The 15,385-nt window shown below is 48.2% G+C and overlaps 1 protein-coding gene across 21 annotated transcripts in view; it reads left to right on the forward strand.

Annotated features, from left to right (window-relative positions):
• Positions 1-501: 501 nt before the first annotated feature.
• Positions 502-15,385, forward strand: part of RBFOX1 (RNA binding fox-1 homolog 1) — a 2,061,409-nt gene continuing 2,046,525 nt past the window's right edge. For 3 of the 21 annotated variants that reach the window (XM_053894472.1, XM_019468828.2, XM_019468822.2), the window contains exon 1: positions 511-798. In XM_053894472.1, coding sequence (XP_053750447.1) covers positions 589-798 — 210 coding nt within the window. In that variant the 5' untranslated portion in view covers positions 511-588. Of the gene's footprint in view, positions 799-15,385 lie in introns of all 21 variants that reach the window. The other 18 variants (XM_019468813.2, XM_053894470.1, XM_019468820.2 and 15 more) reach the window with 12 other exon arrangements.

Genomic DNA, 15,385 nt, shown 5'->3' on the forward strand with positions numbered 1-15,385 from the left:
CTCCACCTGGTCGGAGACAATGCCTGCCATGGTCACTGTTATAATTCCCTCCCACACGCAGTGCCTGGCCCATAGTGATGCTCAATAAACATCCTTGATAGGTAAGCACAGCTTTGCAAGGTGGTGTCTCTACATTAAACCCATCACTCTCTTGATCTGTTCAGAGCAGCCTGTTTTCCAACCACCTCTAAATCATTCAAGATACAGAATAGTATCAAAGACCAGGGTGTCTGTCCTCGCAGGGGATTCGAGAAGTGGATGTCTGTCTGTCCCTTCTCTCCTCCCTTCCTTGGTCAGGGAGACCATGGGGGTGCGATTTGGGGGCAGGGCTTTGCCAGAGCGGGCCTGGCCCCTGGCAGGTGAGAGGAGCGCAGGCCTCTTCCACGCGTGCCTGCGTTTTGCGTGAGCAGCCAGAAGGGGGCGGCAGAGAGACAGGAGTGGTCCACGGAGGAGCCCAGCTCGGAGCCGAGCCGCGCGAACCCACCGAGCCCGCGCTCAGAAGCCCGATCTCCCACCGACAGGCCGCTGGGTTCGGAAGGCTGCTGGGTCCTTTCTCTTCCCCAAGTGCAGGCAGAGCCCCCTGGAGCCATGGCCAGCCCTTCTGGCAGCCCCGAAGACTCGGGCAAGCTCAGAGGCAGGGATGGCTGGCAGAGGCGGGAGGAGGAGGATGCCCCTCCGGAGGAGAAGAGATTGAAGCTGGGGCTGGAGGGAGGAAGCGCAGCGCAGGAGGAAGGAGAAGACGCGCCACGTCTGGGCAGGGAAGAGACCGGCACCCAGACAGGTGGCGAAGGCAGAGGTGTAAGTGAGCGGGGGCTCAGGAGGGACGGGGGCTAGAGGTGGGGTGGGGTGGGCGGGGATGCTCCCCGTCGGCAGTCAGGTCCAAGTTGATAATTGGGCAGCAACTCCTGCAGGCAGGCGCGGTGTGACAGCTCGTGGGGACCTCCAGAGAAACTAGATGCTTGGTTGTTGGTCGCAACCCCCTTCTTGTTTATGTAGCATCGACTTGCTGATTCTCCCACGCCGTCGTTGTATCTGGCTGGGAGACCCATGGGTTCTGCGGTTGGCCAAAGAGGGGAAGAGGAAGCCCTGTGTCCTGGGGGCCCCCTGAAGGGGAAGGAGGTGAAGGGAAGGAGGGCTCTGAGCAGCCCTCACCCTACACCTCCCTCCTAGACAGTGCTGTTTTAGGTGTCTTTTTGGGACTTTACTCCGGTGTGTGTTTCCCTCACCTGGTAAGGGATTTGGGTGGGAAATGCCTCAGCATAGGTTCTGCCAGACCCTGTTCTGTCAGCATGTGGGCTGGCAGCAGCTCGCCCTGCCCCTCACCTGCCCTGTATCTTCCTGTCATTGTTCCCCATTCTGGTTGGGCAGTGAGAGTTGAGAGAGAAAGCAGGTGGCTTCCACCCCCAAGTCACTCTTCTCTCCTTATCCTTTCAGAGAGGGACAGTGAGGCAAAGTTCTGTGCATTCTCTCGGGTGCTACCTGGCTGTGGTCCCTGCTGCCTGAGGGTATGCGTGAGGGTGTTTTGTTGCATACGTGCATGGTTACATGAGTCACTAGGCATGTGTGTGATGGAGGTCAGTGCCCCGCTTGATCTCTTGGTTCCCGCTTTCTGCTTCTTTTCTTGAATCTTCCAATTGTGACCTGGTTGACCTTACATTTGGGGAGCACATGAGTCTGGAGGACAGATGAGGGTTGGCTGGATAGCTGTCCCCATGGCAAGGGCTGCTACTTTGAGAGTTTTTAATGGATAACGGGGTTGACCTTTTTGTTTCTTACAAATATTTTTATTCTTGACCATTTGCTTGGCTGAGCTTGTCTTAAAAATTTGTTTAGTGGCTAGTGAGCCCTGTGAGAGAGTTCCCCTTCTTTCTCCCAAATCCATATAGCCAGCTGCTGCCTGTCTCCGTTCACCTGGCTGCATCAAAGCCCAGCCGACCCGGTGTGGGGCTGCTCCCAGGCACTGCTTTGGAGACCTTACCTCCCTATGATTGTGATTGTGTTCATATTGTGGGCCACTTGGACACCAGAACCAGGTGAATTTCTGTCTCAGATGCCAGAAGAAGGATAATCCTTGTGAAAGGTTTATTGGGACACATCCCATGGAAAGAGTGAGAGGGATGTGTCGCAGTGTGGTGAGAGGAGAGGCCCTGTCAGAAACATGATTATGGGGGCAGTGCGGTGCTGAAACTTTTACTGTTGGAAGCCCCTCTCTCTATCACTTCCCTCGTTACTTGGGACTTTGCAAAAGACCAGGATATGAGGGTGGGAGGAAGTGACCCAAGTGCAGTGGGATGCTTAGGAATGTGGGTTTGAATCCTGGCTCTGACCTTCCTTTGCTTGGTGACTCAGAGTGAGTCACTTAACCTCTCTGAGCCTTGGTGTCCTCACTGGTGAAATGGATATGTCAGCAGGCCTTGTTTCACAGGATTATTATCCCTGAGATTAAGTAAAGGTTATCCATAGAAAGCACTTAGCATTAAGCCTGACACATAGTATGTGCTTAGTAAATGTGGTTTAGTACTGAAATTCACTCCATGCAGCTTGCTTGCTGTCATCTTTAGTTCTGGGGGTGCATCACAGGAGATGAGGGTCTTAGGCCAGAATCTCCACATTAAGTGCTTTCTGAAGGTTAAGAAATTATGTGCAGGTGATGAAACTTTTAAAAGGCAGAAACCCTATTGAACTTTTTGTTTCACAAAGAGAAATGGGGATGCCATGGTTTAAAGGATTATGTCATAACTGGACAGAAACTGTCCTTGTTTCCTGAGCCTGAATCCAATTTTCTCCTTTTGGGGCACCTGGATCTTCTGGAGGAAGTCACCGTTCACAGTGGGGGTGTCTTGGTTTTCAAGTTTAAAGGTTGGCCAAGCCCGTGCTGCCCAGAATGCCTGTCAGACAGATTTCTCCTCCCTTGTAGTTTCTACAGGAATATTCTCTTTAAAGAGCCCAGGAAGCAGTTTCGGGCTGGTGCCAGAGCAGCAGCTATTTTTTTGAGGAGGAAAGCCCATTTCTTCACTCACAGACCATGTCCAAATGGAGAAAGAAGGACAGAATGCTTTTTCATGAGATTTTTGTCTGTGTAGACCATTAGCTTGGCTAAAATGTCAAAAACATCCTTGTTCTTTAATAGCAGCTTATTTTTAGGTGCAGATCATTTTGGGCTTTTCTCTGCAGAAGCTGCATGGATATCACCTCCCTGTCCATGTTGCGTCTAGATGTTTCTAAAGGATAAAATACCCCTTCCCTTCACTGGGTCTGGAGCTTTGGATGGCTGAGGTTTACATGTGGCTGGTTATCCTTCAAAGTGGCTCCCAGGCTTGGCTCTTGCCTTTAAGGTAGGGGGGTTTCTTTCCTCTGGTGGTTGCTACGGAGTGCTTTGAGGAGATAAAATGGGGCCTCAGGAGCCATCTCAGTGCAGAGCTCTGCTGGAGGTGTGCCAGGAGGAGGGTGTGTGCCTAGTGAGGGCTGATCCCCCATCAGGGATCAGAAGTTTCACAGACTCCTTTTGCCCCCTCAGGACCAGTGCTGCTGAGAAGGTATCAAAGAACCAATCCTCCCAGAGCCTTTATTGACTCCTTTAAAGTGACCCCAGGGTGATTCTGGCCTGCCGCTCTTCCTGGGGGTAGAGAAGGGTCTCTTCTAGGTAATTGGTTATCAACCTTAGTTGTCTGTTCAGCTTTTCTCAAGATCTGGAAACTTGGCATAGACTTCTGGGTTGTGCTGGGCAGAGCTGAAACCCCCTGTTGGAATCCCCATTCAAGAGTCCCCAGGATTGAGACCAGAGTGCGGAGGTTATCATCTGTAGGGGTTCCCCTACAGAGGAGAGTCCAGACTGCCGGTCTCTCCCAGCTCACTGGTGATAGTCTGCACCTGAGTGTCTCAACTTTGGCACTAGTGACATTTGAGGCCAGATCATTTTGTGTTGTGGGGAGCTGTCCTTAGCAGCATCCCTGGCCTGTAGCCACTGGATGGCATTAACACTGCCTCTCCATCACTAGTGTGACAACCAAACATGTCCCCAGACATTGCCAAATGTCTAGGGCTTGGAGAGGAGGCAGATGAAATATCTTGTCTGAAAGCCACGGGTCTACACTTGTAAAACTGTTTCAGAGAGTAGGTGTTAAGTTTGGGTCCTTGCTGTACCACTTATGAGCTATGTGGCCATGGGAAATTTATTCAATTTTTGTGGGCCTCAGTTTCCTCATCTGTAAAATGGAGAGAGTGAGATAGAACCTCAATGGGTTGTTATGTTGGCATTCAATACAATTACAAGATAACAAACAGAAATGGTTTAGGAGAGCACAAAACAAATGGTCAATTCCATTTTTACTTATTTGGGTGAGTCAGACTCTGTCTCCCATCCCCTTATCCATTTGGTGAGGTGCGAGGGAGGAACATCATCCACCAAAACCTCAGATTGGATTTGTGTAGCATCTCAGCTTTCCACATGGAATTCACCAGTTTCTCTCCAATTTCCTCCTTGGTTTTCTGGGTCCAGGATTCCAGGAGGCAGGGGTGTGGGCAGTCAGAGCGGGTGGCACTCAGTTCACTCCCACACGGGAGAATTCCAAAGCTGGCTTGCCACGACAGGGCTTTTGGACCAACATCTGGGTTTCTGGATTCCCATTTGAGCACAGCTGGACTCCACAGGGCTGACGCTTTCTCTGCTGAAATATAGATATTTCCCTGGCAACAATCTCTCAAGCTGACATGAAGACATGGCCACCCACCGGAACACGGTGCTGCATGGGCTCTCCTATAATTTGTGAGGCAAGCTTCTGAGGCCTGCAGTGTGGAAGTGAGAAATTGTAGGAGGTTCCCTCATTCTCCAAGGGCCAAAAGTGGGGTGCAGGTTGGTGGTGGAGGGTCCTCCAAGGAGGAAAAAGGCATGGAGGGCATTCCTTTCTGTTAGAACAGAGAGGTACAGGCCACACACTGGATGGCTCAGATTCTTCTGGGGAGGCAGGTGCCTCTGTGCCTGCATTAGTTTTGGATTGTGAGCTGTGTAGCCCTTAGCTATAATCATTTCAGAAACGTTTAACCCCAGTGCTGGCAAACCAGGGCTTGGTTTGGACTTCTCAGCTAGAGAGATGCAGACTGCTGGGCGATATTCTCCTGATTCTTTTCATTTTGGTGAGATGTTTGTTGTCTTTTTTTGTTCTCTGGAACATGATTTGGAGCTGAAGGAGCAGGAGAGAGACCAGTTTGGGCGCTGAGACAAGGGTCTATGTCAGGGATGTGGTGGCTGTGATGGTGGTGACGGTAGTGAGTGGAGTTGCGTGCCTGAACAGAGGAAAGCTTATGAGATACATTAAAGACTTAAGTATGTATTTAGTATGGCAATGAGAAAAATGAGAAAGAGGCAGGGTCGGATTGACTTCCAGAATGTCAGGGAAGACTATGAATTTGGTTTTGGACTTTGGCTAAGGTTGCTCTCAGACCCAGGTGACAATGTCTAACAGGATAGACAGGTCTGGGGCTGGAGATTCAGACTTGAGAGTCGTCAGTGTAGATGGTACTCGAGGCCGGGGGACACCTGAGGTTGATTGGGGAGAGAGTGGAGAGGCAAGAGGAGGGGATTTAGTATAAGCATGAGGAAATCTTAATGATGAGGAGAAGAATCCATGAGAAGCATCAGAGGAGCAGCAGGCAGAGGATATGTGGCTCCACAGACACGAGGAAAGTGTGAGGGTTGGTCGTGTTAAAGAGAGCCTGTTGGATTTCATATATCATGCTCATGAGGTCTTAAGGGAATTTAAATGGAGGCTGGTTGTGTGTGTGTGTGTGTGGGGGGGGGTGTGTACCAGGATTTACCCTAAGTCTGGGTATTCCAGCGCCCAACCAGGGTGTGTGCCCTGAAGCAGGGAACACTCATGGTCTTGACTCTTGCAAAACTATAGTTTGTATTCATGAATTCTGTCCTCCTCGCAACACTCAGCTGTCACTTTTCCAGGACCCAGCCTTGGTGGAGAGTCCTGCCCTGGCAGTGTTCCTTAGCATAAGATGGTGCCATTAGGAGAACTTCACTTCTCAATACTGAGAGCCGTTTTCATTCTTTCTTTTCATTCCTTCTCTAAGTATTTGAGCAGCTACTATGTGCCAGGTGCTGGTCTAGGTGCTAGCCTTCAAGATGGTTCAGTTCCTTTTCTCTTGGAGAAACTGCTCTAGTGGTGGGGACAGACTCTGGTCTATGGGCCAAAGGTGGCCCCTTCCTTGTGATTGTAAATAAAGTTTTATTGGCACATAGCTGCACCTATTCATGTACATATTGTCTATGGCTGCTTTCCTGCTTCAATGGGAGAGTTGAATAGTTGGGCTCACAAAGCCAAAAATATTTACTCTGAGAATCTCAGGTTAAGGGGCTTTGCACCCTCATGGTGTCCCATGAGGTTTATAAGTACTGCTGCCTTTGAAATCTGTGCAGCTCTGAGGAGGAGTTGCAAAAAAAAGTGCTCAACTTGCAGGACTCCATTGGAGGGGGTACAGGTCTCCCACTCTCAACTTTATTGGTCTTTGGTGTCAGGGGCAGGACTGGAAAGGGTGAGCTTTCCTCACCCCTGTGGCAGGGCAGCAGGCTAGCGTCATCCAGGTTTTGGATGGGGGAGACAAAGGTGGAGGTGGGGAATAGTGACTTGTTCTCCTCCTAAGCGTTTTCCTTAGATGGGTCCTTAGCCAGTGTTTGGTGTCCCACTTTGCACAGCTGCCCAAATCCAGTGAGGTCAGCCATCTTGGTGCTGTGAGTCTGGGGTACAGAGCTTCCAAATCACCGAGAAGAGATAAAAAAGATGGTTTTTGCAAGCACAAGAACTCAGGTTATTGAAATTAACATCCCCCCCCCCAAGTTTTATAATGTCTGGGCATGCATATTTAAGCGTCTGCCTCAAAAGCTCTCACTAATAAGCAGATGGTGCATTTAATTTCCTTTTTTTGTTCTCTGAGCAACATACAGCTTCCTGCATGGTCCTCCTTGCAGGCAACTGTACATAGGGGTGACCAAGGACTTCTGACCATCAACACAGGTCTCTAGAGGCTGCTGAGAGCCCTGTATTCCTGGGGCTGTTCCATGGAGGGACTGGTCTTTTCCTTCCTTTTCAGCCCCAGCAGAAAGTTGTCATGTTACTCACAGCCCACAGGGCTCCTGTGTTTGCCTCTCCAAAGAATCTTGGCTGCGTCTGACCCCCTGTACCTCACCAGCTGGAGAGTAGGGGTTCCAAGGAGGTTGGAGGTCTGAGGGTGCAGCCCCAGAGCCTGAGAAAAGCTGCTGGGAAGAGGATCCAAGAGGATGGTAGAGGCAAAGAGGAGAGCTCGGGTGCAGAGCAAGGACCTTGAAGGCACAAAGGAGAAAGCTGGGATTTTTAAAAACAGAGAAAAGCAGACAGCTTTAGCATGGTCCAGGTATGGCTGGGCTTTATGAATTTTACTTGTTTTCTGTTTCCCTGGCTCCTCGCTCTGTGTTCCAGGCTTTCACAGAACACTTGCGGGGGCTCTGAGAAGCTCTGGGTTCCAATGGTCTTTGGGGAATGCAGGGACTGCCCCGAGGGTTTCCTTGGCTCTATGCCTCCTTCTGTCCAGGCCTCCATTCCCGACTATGTGCAGACCTGCCTTGCATCTCAGACCTCCGTCCTGGAGAAACCTGGACAAGGCTTGTGCCTGTGCTATGGGGCTTGTGTCTTGTGTGTATGGATAAGAAGACTTTGTGACTTGGAAACCTCTTGGCTTGAACTGGAAAACCTGGGAGGGAAAATCTATGCCCTCTTAATTTTGCTTTTTGCTTCCGTATTCTGTTGACCTGATGGAGCTATAAGCCCTGGTGTGCAGGAATCAGGCTGGACAAAAGAGTCCACTTGGTCTGAGTATAATTTTGGGGTTTTTTTTCTGCTTATTAAAACTACAGATTATTATTTATTCATTGTAAAGAATTTAAACAATACCATTATATATAAAACAAAAAGCAGAGCTCCTCCTTTGTTTCTCTTCAATCTTTAAAAAATTATTTTTAAAATGTTTATTTATTTTTGACAGAGAGAGAGAGAGAGAGAGAGAGAGAAAGAGAGACAGAGCATGAGTGGGGGAGGGGCAGAGAGAGAGGGAGACACAGAATCTGAAGCAGACTCCAGGCTCTGAGCTCTCAGCACAGAGCCCGACGTGGGACTCGAATTCACAGACCACAAGATCATGACCTGAGCCAAAGTCGGACGCTCAACTGACTGAGCCATCCAGGCACCCCTGTTTCTCTTCAGTCTTGCTTCTCAGAAGTAACACTGGGAGGGGCTGAGGTATATCATTCCACACCTTTCTTTGTGTGTGTGCAAGCATGTATATCTGCACACAAATTGTTTAATTTTTTAAAAAGTTTATTTATTTTGAGGGAGAGGTGGGTAGGGAGGGGCCAAGGGGAAGGGAGAGAGAATTCCAAGCAGGCTCCGAGCTGTCAGTGCACAGTCTGACACGGGGCTTGATTCCATGAACCGTGAGATAATGACCTGGGCCAAAATCCAGAGTTGGACACTTAACTGACTGAACCACCCAGGTGCTCCTAAATTGTTTCATTTTAATCTTTTAAAAATACAAATGGGATAATGCTATAGTTATTGTTTGGAAAAGCCTCCTTTTAACACAGTGATGTATATCTTTGACCTCATTTCATGTTGGAACCTGGATTCCACTGTCCTTTCCAGGCAGTTATTGTGCTGTGTGGATGCACTGTACTTTCTTTAGCCAGCTCTATACTGATAGGTCTCTGAATGGTTTCTGCTTCTTCCCTGTTGCAAATGGTGTTGTGATGAATATTCCAACATACATCACTTGATTCTCTGTGCCTGTGTTTTTGTAAGATGTTCCTAGGAACAGGATATCCAGATTAGAGGGTGATCTGTGCTGAAATTTGTATCCTGGTTAAGTATGTTCCCCCGCTGCTAGCTCTCCAAGGCTCTACATGGTGCCATCCTCTACGGGGATCATTCTCCGAAGCCTGAGGGCATTGGTTAGAATGGCATTCTCTGCCTCACTTTCATCTAGGTCAGTCCACACCCTGGTACCACCCCTAGCAGGGACTCTGGCTTCCGACTCTAACAGGTGGCTTCACTCCAGAGGGAAAATTCCCTTTCCCAGACATTCTTGGTGACATTACTGCAAGTTCCAAAGTTGGCATTTGCCTCCTTCAGGCCTTGCCACTCCCTACCCGTGTGTGCTTGAGTAAGCTGATTTTGCTCTGGCCTCAGTTGCCTCAAAGGTAAATGGTGAAAATATATAGTAATAATGGCTGCCTCCCTGGGCTGCAGGACTCAGTGAAGTAACCACCACTTCCACACACTTGGCTTGTTGTGCACACTCAGCAAGAGCTGGGAGGTCATTGCTGAATGTACAGCAGGCCAGGCTGTGGCTTGACCAGGGGCTGCGTCTTCAGTACCAAGTCTAGTGCCAGGGCCTTAGGAAATGCTCAGCCAGTGACTGAAAGGCAGGGACAGAGATTGGGGCAGAGGCAGTAGGAGCAGACCAAAGGAAACGAGGCTCCCGCTAGATCCCCAGATGGAGGACTCCAAGATGACCCTGCAGTCTTAGAGCCCCTGCCCCTTTCCCATCCTCGCCAAGGCCTATTGGAGTCTGCTGTGTCTTCCAGGCCAGAGCCAAGAAGCCTGAATTGGGCAGGTGCTGGTCAGCGTCCTGCTGTATCATGGCACCTCCACTCCCAACTTGGACCCGGATGCCAAGTGTCCCTGAGTTGGTAGGGACTCGGCTTGTTCTGAGCCCAGGGACAAAAAACAGGGAGATGTGGACGGATAGGGACCCCCGTTTTGGCCCTTGCCTTTTCTCTTTGACTTTGGGTACTGCAAGACTCACGTACACTCAAGTGTGTGTGTGTGTGTGTGTGTGTGTGTGTGTGTGTGTGTGTGTGTTTCTTTCTGTATGAGTTTCCAAGTCTTATGTTGTATGGGACTAGGGTTGCCAGTTAAACTTGAGTTTCAATTAACAAATTTTTTAGTATAGGTATATCCCAGTGCAACATTTGGGACATAAAAGCAATTCATTGTGTATCTGAAATTCAAGTTTAACTGGCGTCCTGCCTTTTTACTTGCTACATCTGGCAATTCAGTGTGTGGGGTGACAGTGTGTGTTCGTGTGTCTCCATATGAAGGACTGTCTGTAAGCACAAGGATGGGGATCAATTGAGAAGACCCTTCTGGACTGCTTTAGTGGCCTAGGGGCGGGTGGGTTGGATACTCCAGCCCCCACGCCTGGGCAGTGCTCCCTAGCATCTGCCTTCTGTCACCTCTGTTAGTTTCCCTCCCATGTCTCTCCAAACACAGGGGCAAGAGCTGCCCCATCCACCCTTGTTTGGAGCACAGCTGCCCAGCCAGACGAGATGCAAACAGTTCGCAGATGGCTGCAAAGCTTTCCCCAGCTCCCTCTGCAAGGGGGCTGCAGATGAAACGGAAGTCCTGATCCTCACTGCCTCCCCCTTCCAGAAAACCCGGGCCAACAGCCACCGTGTTGCTGCTTTACACACTCCTCCCTCCTGGCGATTAAACCACATAGTGTTTTGCCAAACAAATAAAACCCTTCATTTCCACCATAAACTTGTTCACACGCGCAGGCTGATTGATCCACCAGTGTGCCTGATTCATCAGCCCTTTCTCTCAGGCGGCAAGAGGCTCTTCTCTCCAGCGCTGGTGAAGAGCTGCTTAATTTCCATCTGAAAGACGCTCAGTAGAAACCAACCACAGTTTTGAAAGCTGCTTCCTCCCGTTTTGCAGATTCCGTGTGGTTCTTGATATTTGATCTTGACTGAAATCATCCTGGGCCCTGCCCCAGGTATCACAAGCCTAAGGGTGCATTTGTGTCCAGTTGGCTGGAGGGGGGAGGGGCAGCTGTCAAGGAGAATGTTCAACGTGGCCTCTGAGTCCATAGCAACCTTTCATGGGAAATACCACCAAGGAACTTTATCCCTCCTGTTTCAGAAGAAATTACAGTTTAGTCATTTACTGAATTTGTTATAGACAGGGTCTCAGTTTCCTTGCAACTTCTCTGTGAGGCTGGTGTTATCATTATTTGCATGTTTACTTGCTCTCTCTAGTCTCTTTAAAGCTCCTTTATTTGCAATACTGTTTTCTGCCACAGGGCCTTTGCACACCCTGCTCTCTCTGCCTAGAAAGCTCTTTCTCCCACTCCTTCACCTGGTAAACATCTCATCTGTAAGCTGACTTACCACTGTCTCAGGGAAACCTGGCCACACTGACTCAGTCACGGCAAATTCCTGATACCTGTTCTCATAGTGTCAGGTGTCTTTCTGTTGTAGGTCGAAGCCCAACTATAGCCACCTATTTCTTTGGGCATGATATTTGATGAATAATTGACCCCTTTTACACTATAATCACAATGTGGGTAGGGGCCATGCTTGTTCATGATTACCATTGTCTCTGGTGTTTAGCATATGCTCAGCTAGAATTTGATTAATGAATGAAGCATACCCATTTTATAGATGAGGAAATGGAGGACTAGGAATATTGCATAATTTGCCTGGTGTTATACAGTCACTTAAAGATGGGGCTGAATTAGAATGCACTGGGTTGGTCTCTGGGCACATACTATTAACCACTTCACTGTGGCAGCTTTCCAACAGCAGAAGTGAGAAAGAACACATAGAACACATATAACCAGAATCCTAAAAGTCCTCTAGTAGATGGTGTCAGGAATGTGCCTGTCTATGAGCCTTCTTAATGTATTGCATACAATGTCCCATGTTTCTGACTTGTCCTTAGCAAAGGCCTTAGTAATATTTGAAGCACAGCTATCAGTGTGGGAGGATGGATGTTTATAATTTTGAAAAAAAGAGTTTATATCATATTTAGCTTGTGTCTTCCATGGCCCCTTGATCTCTAGCTTCAGTTATGCAAAATCCACACTGCCTCTCTTGATAGCTGTTCAACTTCTTTTCCCTCTTCAAGTTGGCTTAGAACTTAATCCCTTACTGAGGCCTGTTCCCTATACCTGTTCCTTATACAGGTTGACGTGAATTTTGTCAATAACTGTTCTACTTTTTAGTGAAGGCCGGATTGAAGGAAAGCCTTGAAAGGTGAAGATACCTGATGGGCGGGTAGTCACTTGAGTTAATCCAAAGGTTGGAATAAGGGAAGGGGTGCCTGGGTGGCTTAGTCGGTTAAGCGTCCGACTTCAGCTCAGGTTATGATCTCATGGTCTGTGAGTTTGAGCCCCGCATTGGGCTCTGTGCTGACAGCTCACAGCCTACAGCCTGCTTTGGATTCTGTGTCTTCCTCTGTCTCTCTGCCCCTCCCCCACTTGCACTCTGTCTCTGTCCCTCTCTCTCTCTCTCTCGAAAATAAATAAACATTAAAAAAATAAGAAAGTAAAAAAAGGCTGACCTGGAGGATTGGAGGAGTCTCAGAACTGAGGGTCAGGCCCAGATAGAGAAAGGGATTGAGCATGCCAGTGTGAACTGTGAGTATTGGATACCCAACCCCCTTCTCCTCATGGTTAGGGAAGACTTGATGAGCCTGCTTAATTTGATGGAGGGACTGAAAAATCTTTCAGTGGAACTGTCCTGGAATGACAGCAATGTGACATAGCCAAGTTATTGATTATTGATTGCCAATTTGTCATCAGCTCAACAACTTTCAGTTACAGTTGTAATTTGCATTAATTATTAATGCAGGCTTTGGCTTTCCTAATCAATAAAGGGGGTGTTCAGAGAGCAGTGACTAAGGCTGAGCACTGTCCAAAATGATGGGTATTTCATGGGCAAGTCTCCTCACCCACCCACCTGCAGGTGGGGAGAACTCCTTTGGTTTTTTAGAGGACCCTGAATAAACGGCAAATAATGCTGCTCAAGTCTTCCTCCCACCACCCATCTACCCACACATCTATCCATCTATCCATCTATCTACCATATACCCACTCATCCCCATCTACCCATTTGTTCACCCAGCTACCCACCCATCCATCCACTCATCCATTCATCCATCCATCTATCCGTCCATCATCCGTCCATCCATCCATCCATCCATCCATCCATCCATCTTCTTGAACCTTTGCTTATTTATTCAACAAAGACTTATTAACCAACTAATAGATTCTGGGAAGGCACTGACTCTAACGATTAAGAACACAGGCTCTGAAATCTGACTCCATGGGCTCAAACTGAGTTTCATCACCTCCTAGTTAGCTCTTTGGCAAGATATATAACTTCTGTGTGGTTCCATTTTCACATCTGATAACTGATTGTTAATTGTTCCTACTATTACTATTGCAGATATAGTGAGGATTAAATAAGATGCCACATAAAAGTATATCATTCACATTCAACAGACATTAAGTTTCACCTTATTAATTTTTGTTGGTGCTGCAGGTAACATGGTGAGCATAAGGCAGATATGTATTTGAATATGCTACAACCTATACTGTGGTAAGTTCTGTAGTAAGGGAAGGCCAGGCAGTTATAAGGGACCCTGGCGCAATATTGGGGGTTCTAGGAAAATGTTCTCTGAGGATTTGCTGTGTCAGCTGAGTCTTGCAGGATAGGTAGGAGTTGGCCTCTTGCATGGCGATCCCAGACAGTGTGTGATCAAGTAACCAGTCCTTGCAATGTTGGGTCCTGGTCCCCACTGGCAGAGGTGAGTGACCCAGTCTTCCTGTCCCCTCTGCTGGAGGTCTGGGAGTGGCTATTAGGTAGGGGGAAAGGGCTGGCCATAACAGTGGCCCTCACCTATCATCGCACTCCCTCTGTGGCATCTGGAGGGCTGTGCCTAGTCTCCTGTCTGCAGAGTGAGGTCAGGCATACCAAGTCTGCTTCTCTCCTGGGACTGTCAGGAGGATAAGATTAGATAGCAAGAGAGGGCCCTTTGAAAATGAAAACATTCTATTTGAATGCAGAGTGTTCTGTGACTGTGATATTTTCTGTCCTGTGAAATCATCATTGACCCTGAAAGCATCTATTCAAAAAACCAATGGAGTTAACCCTTCCTCTGTGTCTGTGCTGGGGGAGGGAATTTGTCAACGATTGTTTTTGCTGTTTTTACACACAGAGAAAACGAAGGCAGGTGCAGAAACAGGACTAGGAGTCCTACCCAGGACTCCTGGCTCCCTGACTGTGTAGGGCCTTTCAGAAACAGCCCTTGTCTAAATATTTGCAGAGGTTCCTTAGACAATATCTAAAAACAAAAGTGGATGTCAGGCGGATTCTCCACAACCAGGATGGCTCCAGAGTTGAATCAAGTGGAAACATCTCTGGAGTCAGACAGATTTGGATTTGAACCCCACATTTTGACAGTTACAAGCTTTGGGAACTGAGCAGGTTATTTAACATTTCCAAGTGACCTTGGAAAATAGGAGACATTGTACTAAAACTCAGAAGATGACTCTTACCTGGCTCTTGTTTGGGGAGAGTGGTCAGCGGGGCAGGATTCGAGCATCCTAGGTGCTCGGCTCTGATACCAACAAAGCCCACAGTCAGTCCCACAGATGTTTCCCTTGCAGGGTTACTCTAAGGATTGGGATCATGCACACAGGATGCTGACACAGTAGTCAACATTTATGGGTATATTTTAGTGCCTTCTTTGGTGTTTTCCATAGTTGCACGTTTCCCCAATCCTTAAGAGAATTTGAATCACGTGCGAAGAGTATTTATTACTTATACCAATTCCTGGGGCTGTCTTCCAGAAATATTGATGTTTAGTGGCTCTGCTGGGATCTGCATTTACAAAAGATCCCAGGTGAGTCTCACTTGGCTGGCCTGGCTCTGGCTCAGGGACCCAGTCCTCAGTGCATGCTTTGCTCAAATTTCAAGTTTGGCTCTTTTTCTCCATCTTGTATTACCCTCACTTCTGCTCAAGTTTCTTTCTTTCCCTTGGACTGTAAGCTCCTTGATGTCAGGGTCATTTCTTGCTTATGCTTACATCAGTGAAGCAAAGCAACATTTCCAGGTGCTCAGTGGAGTGGCACTGCTTGCTGAATGGGGTCAGCCTTGAGGGCGGTGTGTGTGTGTGTGTGTTTGTGTGTGTGTGTGTGTGTGTGTGTGTGTGTGTGTGTGATAGAGAGGGAGAGAGAGGGAGAGAGAGGGGGAGAGAGAGAGAGAGGGAGAGAGAGGGAGAGAGAGGTGAATCTTTGTCAGAAGAACCTTTTTGTCCTTCATCTGCATTTGCTGTGAGTCAATGTGATTTACTCTAATGGAAGCCAGTTCAGCTTACGCAGAGGCCCTGCCCTGGAATAGAACAAGGTTATGGATGGACAGAGCTTCCGAAAGCTTTCCTGGGAAATGCTTCAGTGTCATCCTCAGCTAATTGAACTCAAGTTTTCACTTTTGTTTAACATTTCCATGGAGGCCATTTTGATTTTTTCTGTGGAGTGGGTGCTATCAGATCCCCTGTAAAAG

Source organism: Panthera pardus, unplaced genomic scaffold, assembly GCF_024362965.1.
Source record: "Panthera pardus isolate Hobbes unplaced genomic scaffold, ASM2436296v1 HiC_scaffold_5, whole genome shotgun sequence".
NCBI lineage: Eukaryota > Metazoa > Chordata > Mammalia > Carnivora > Felidae > Panthera > Panthera pardus.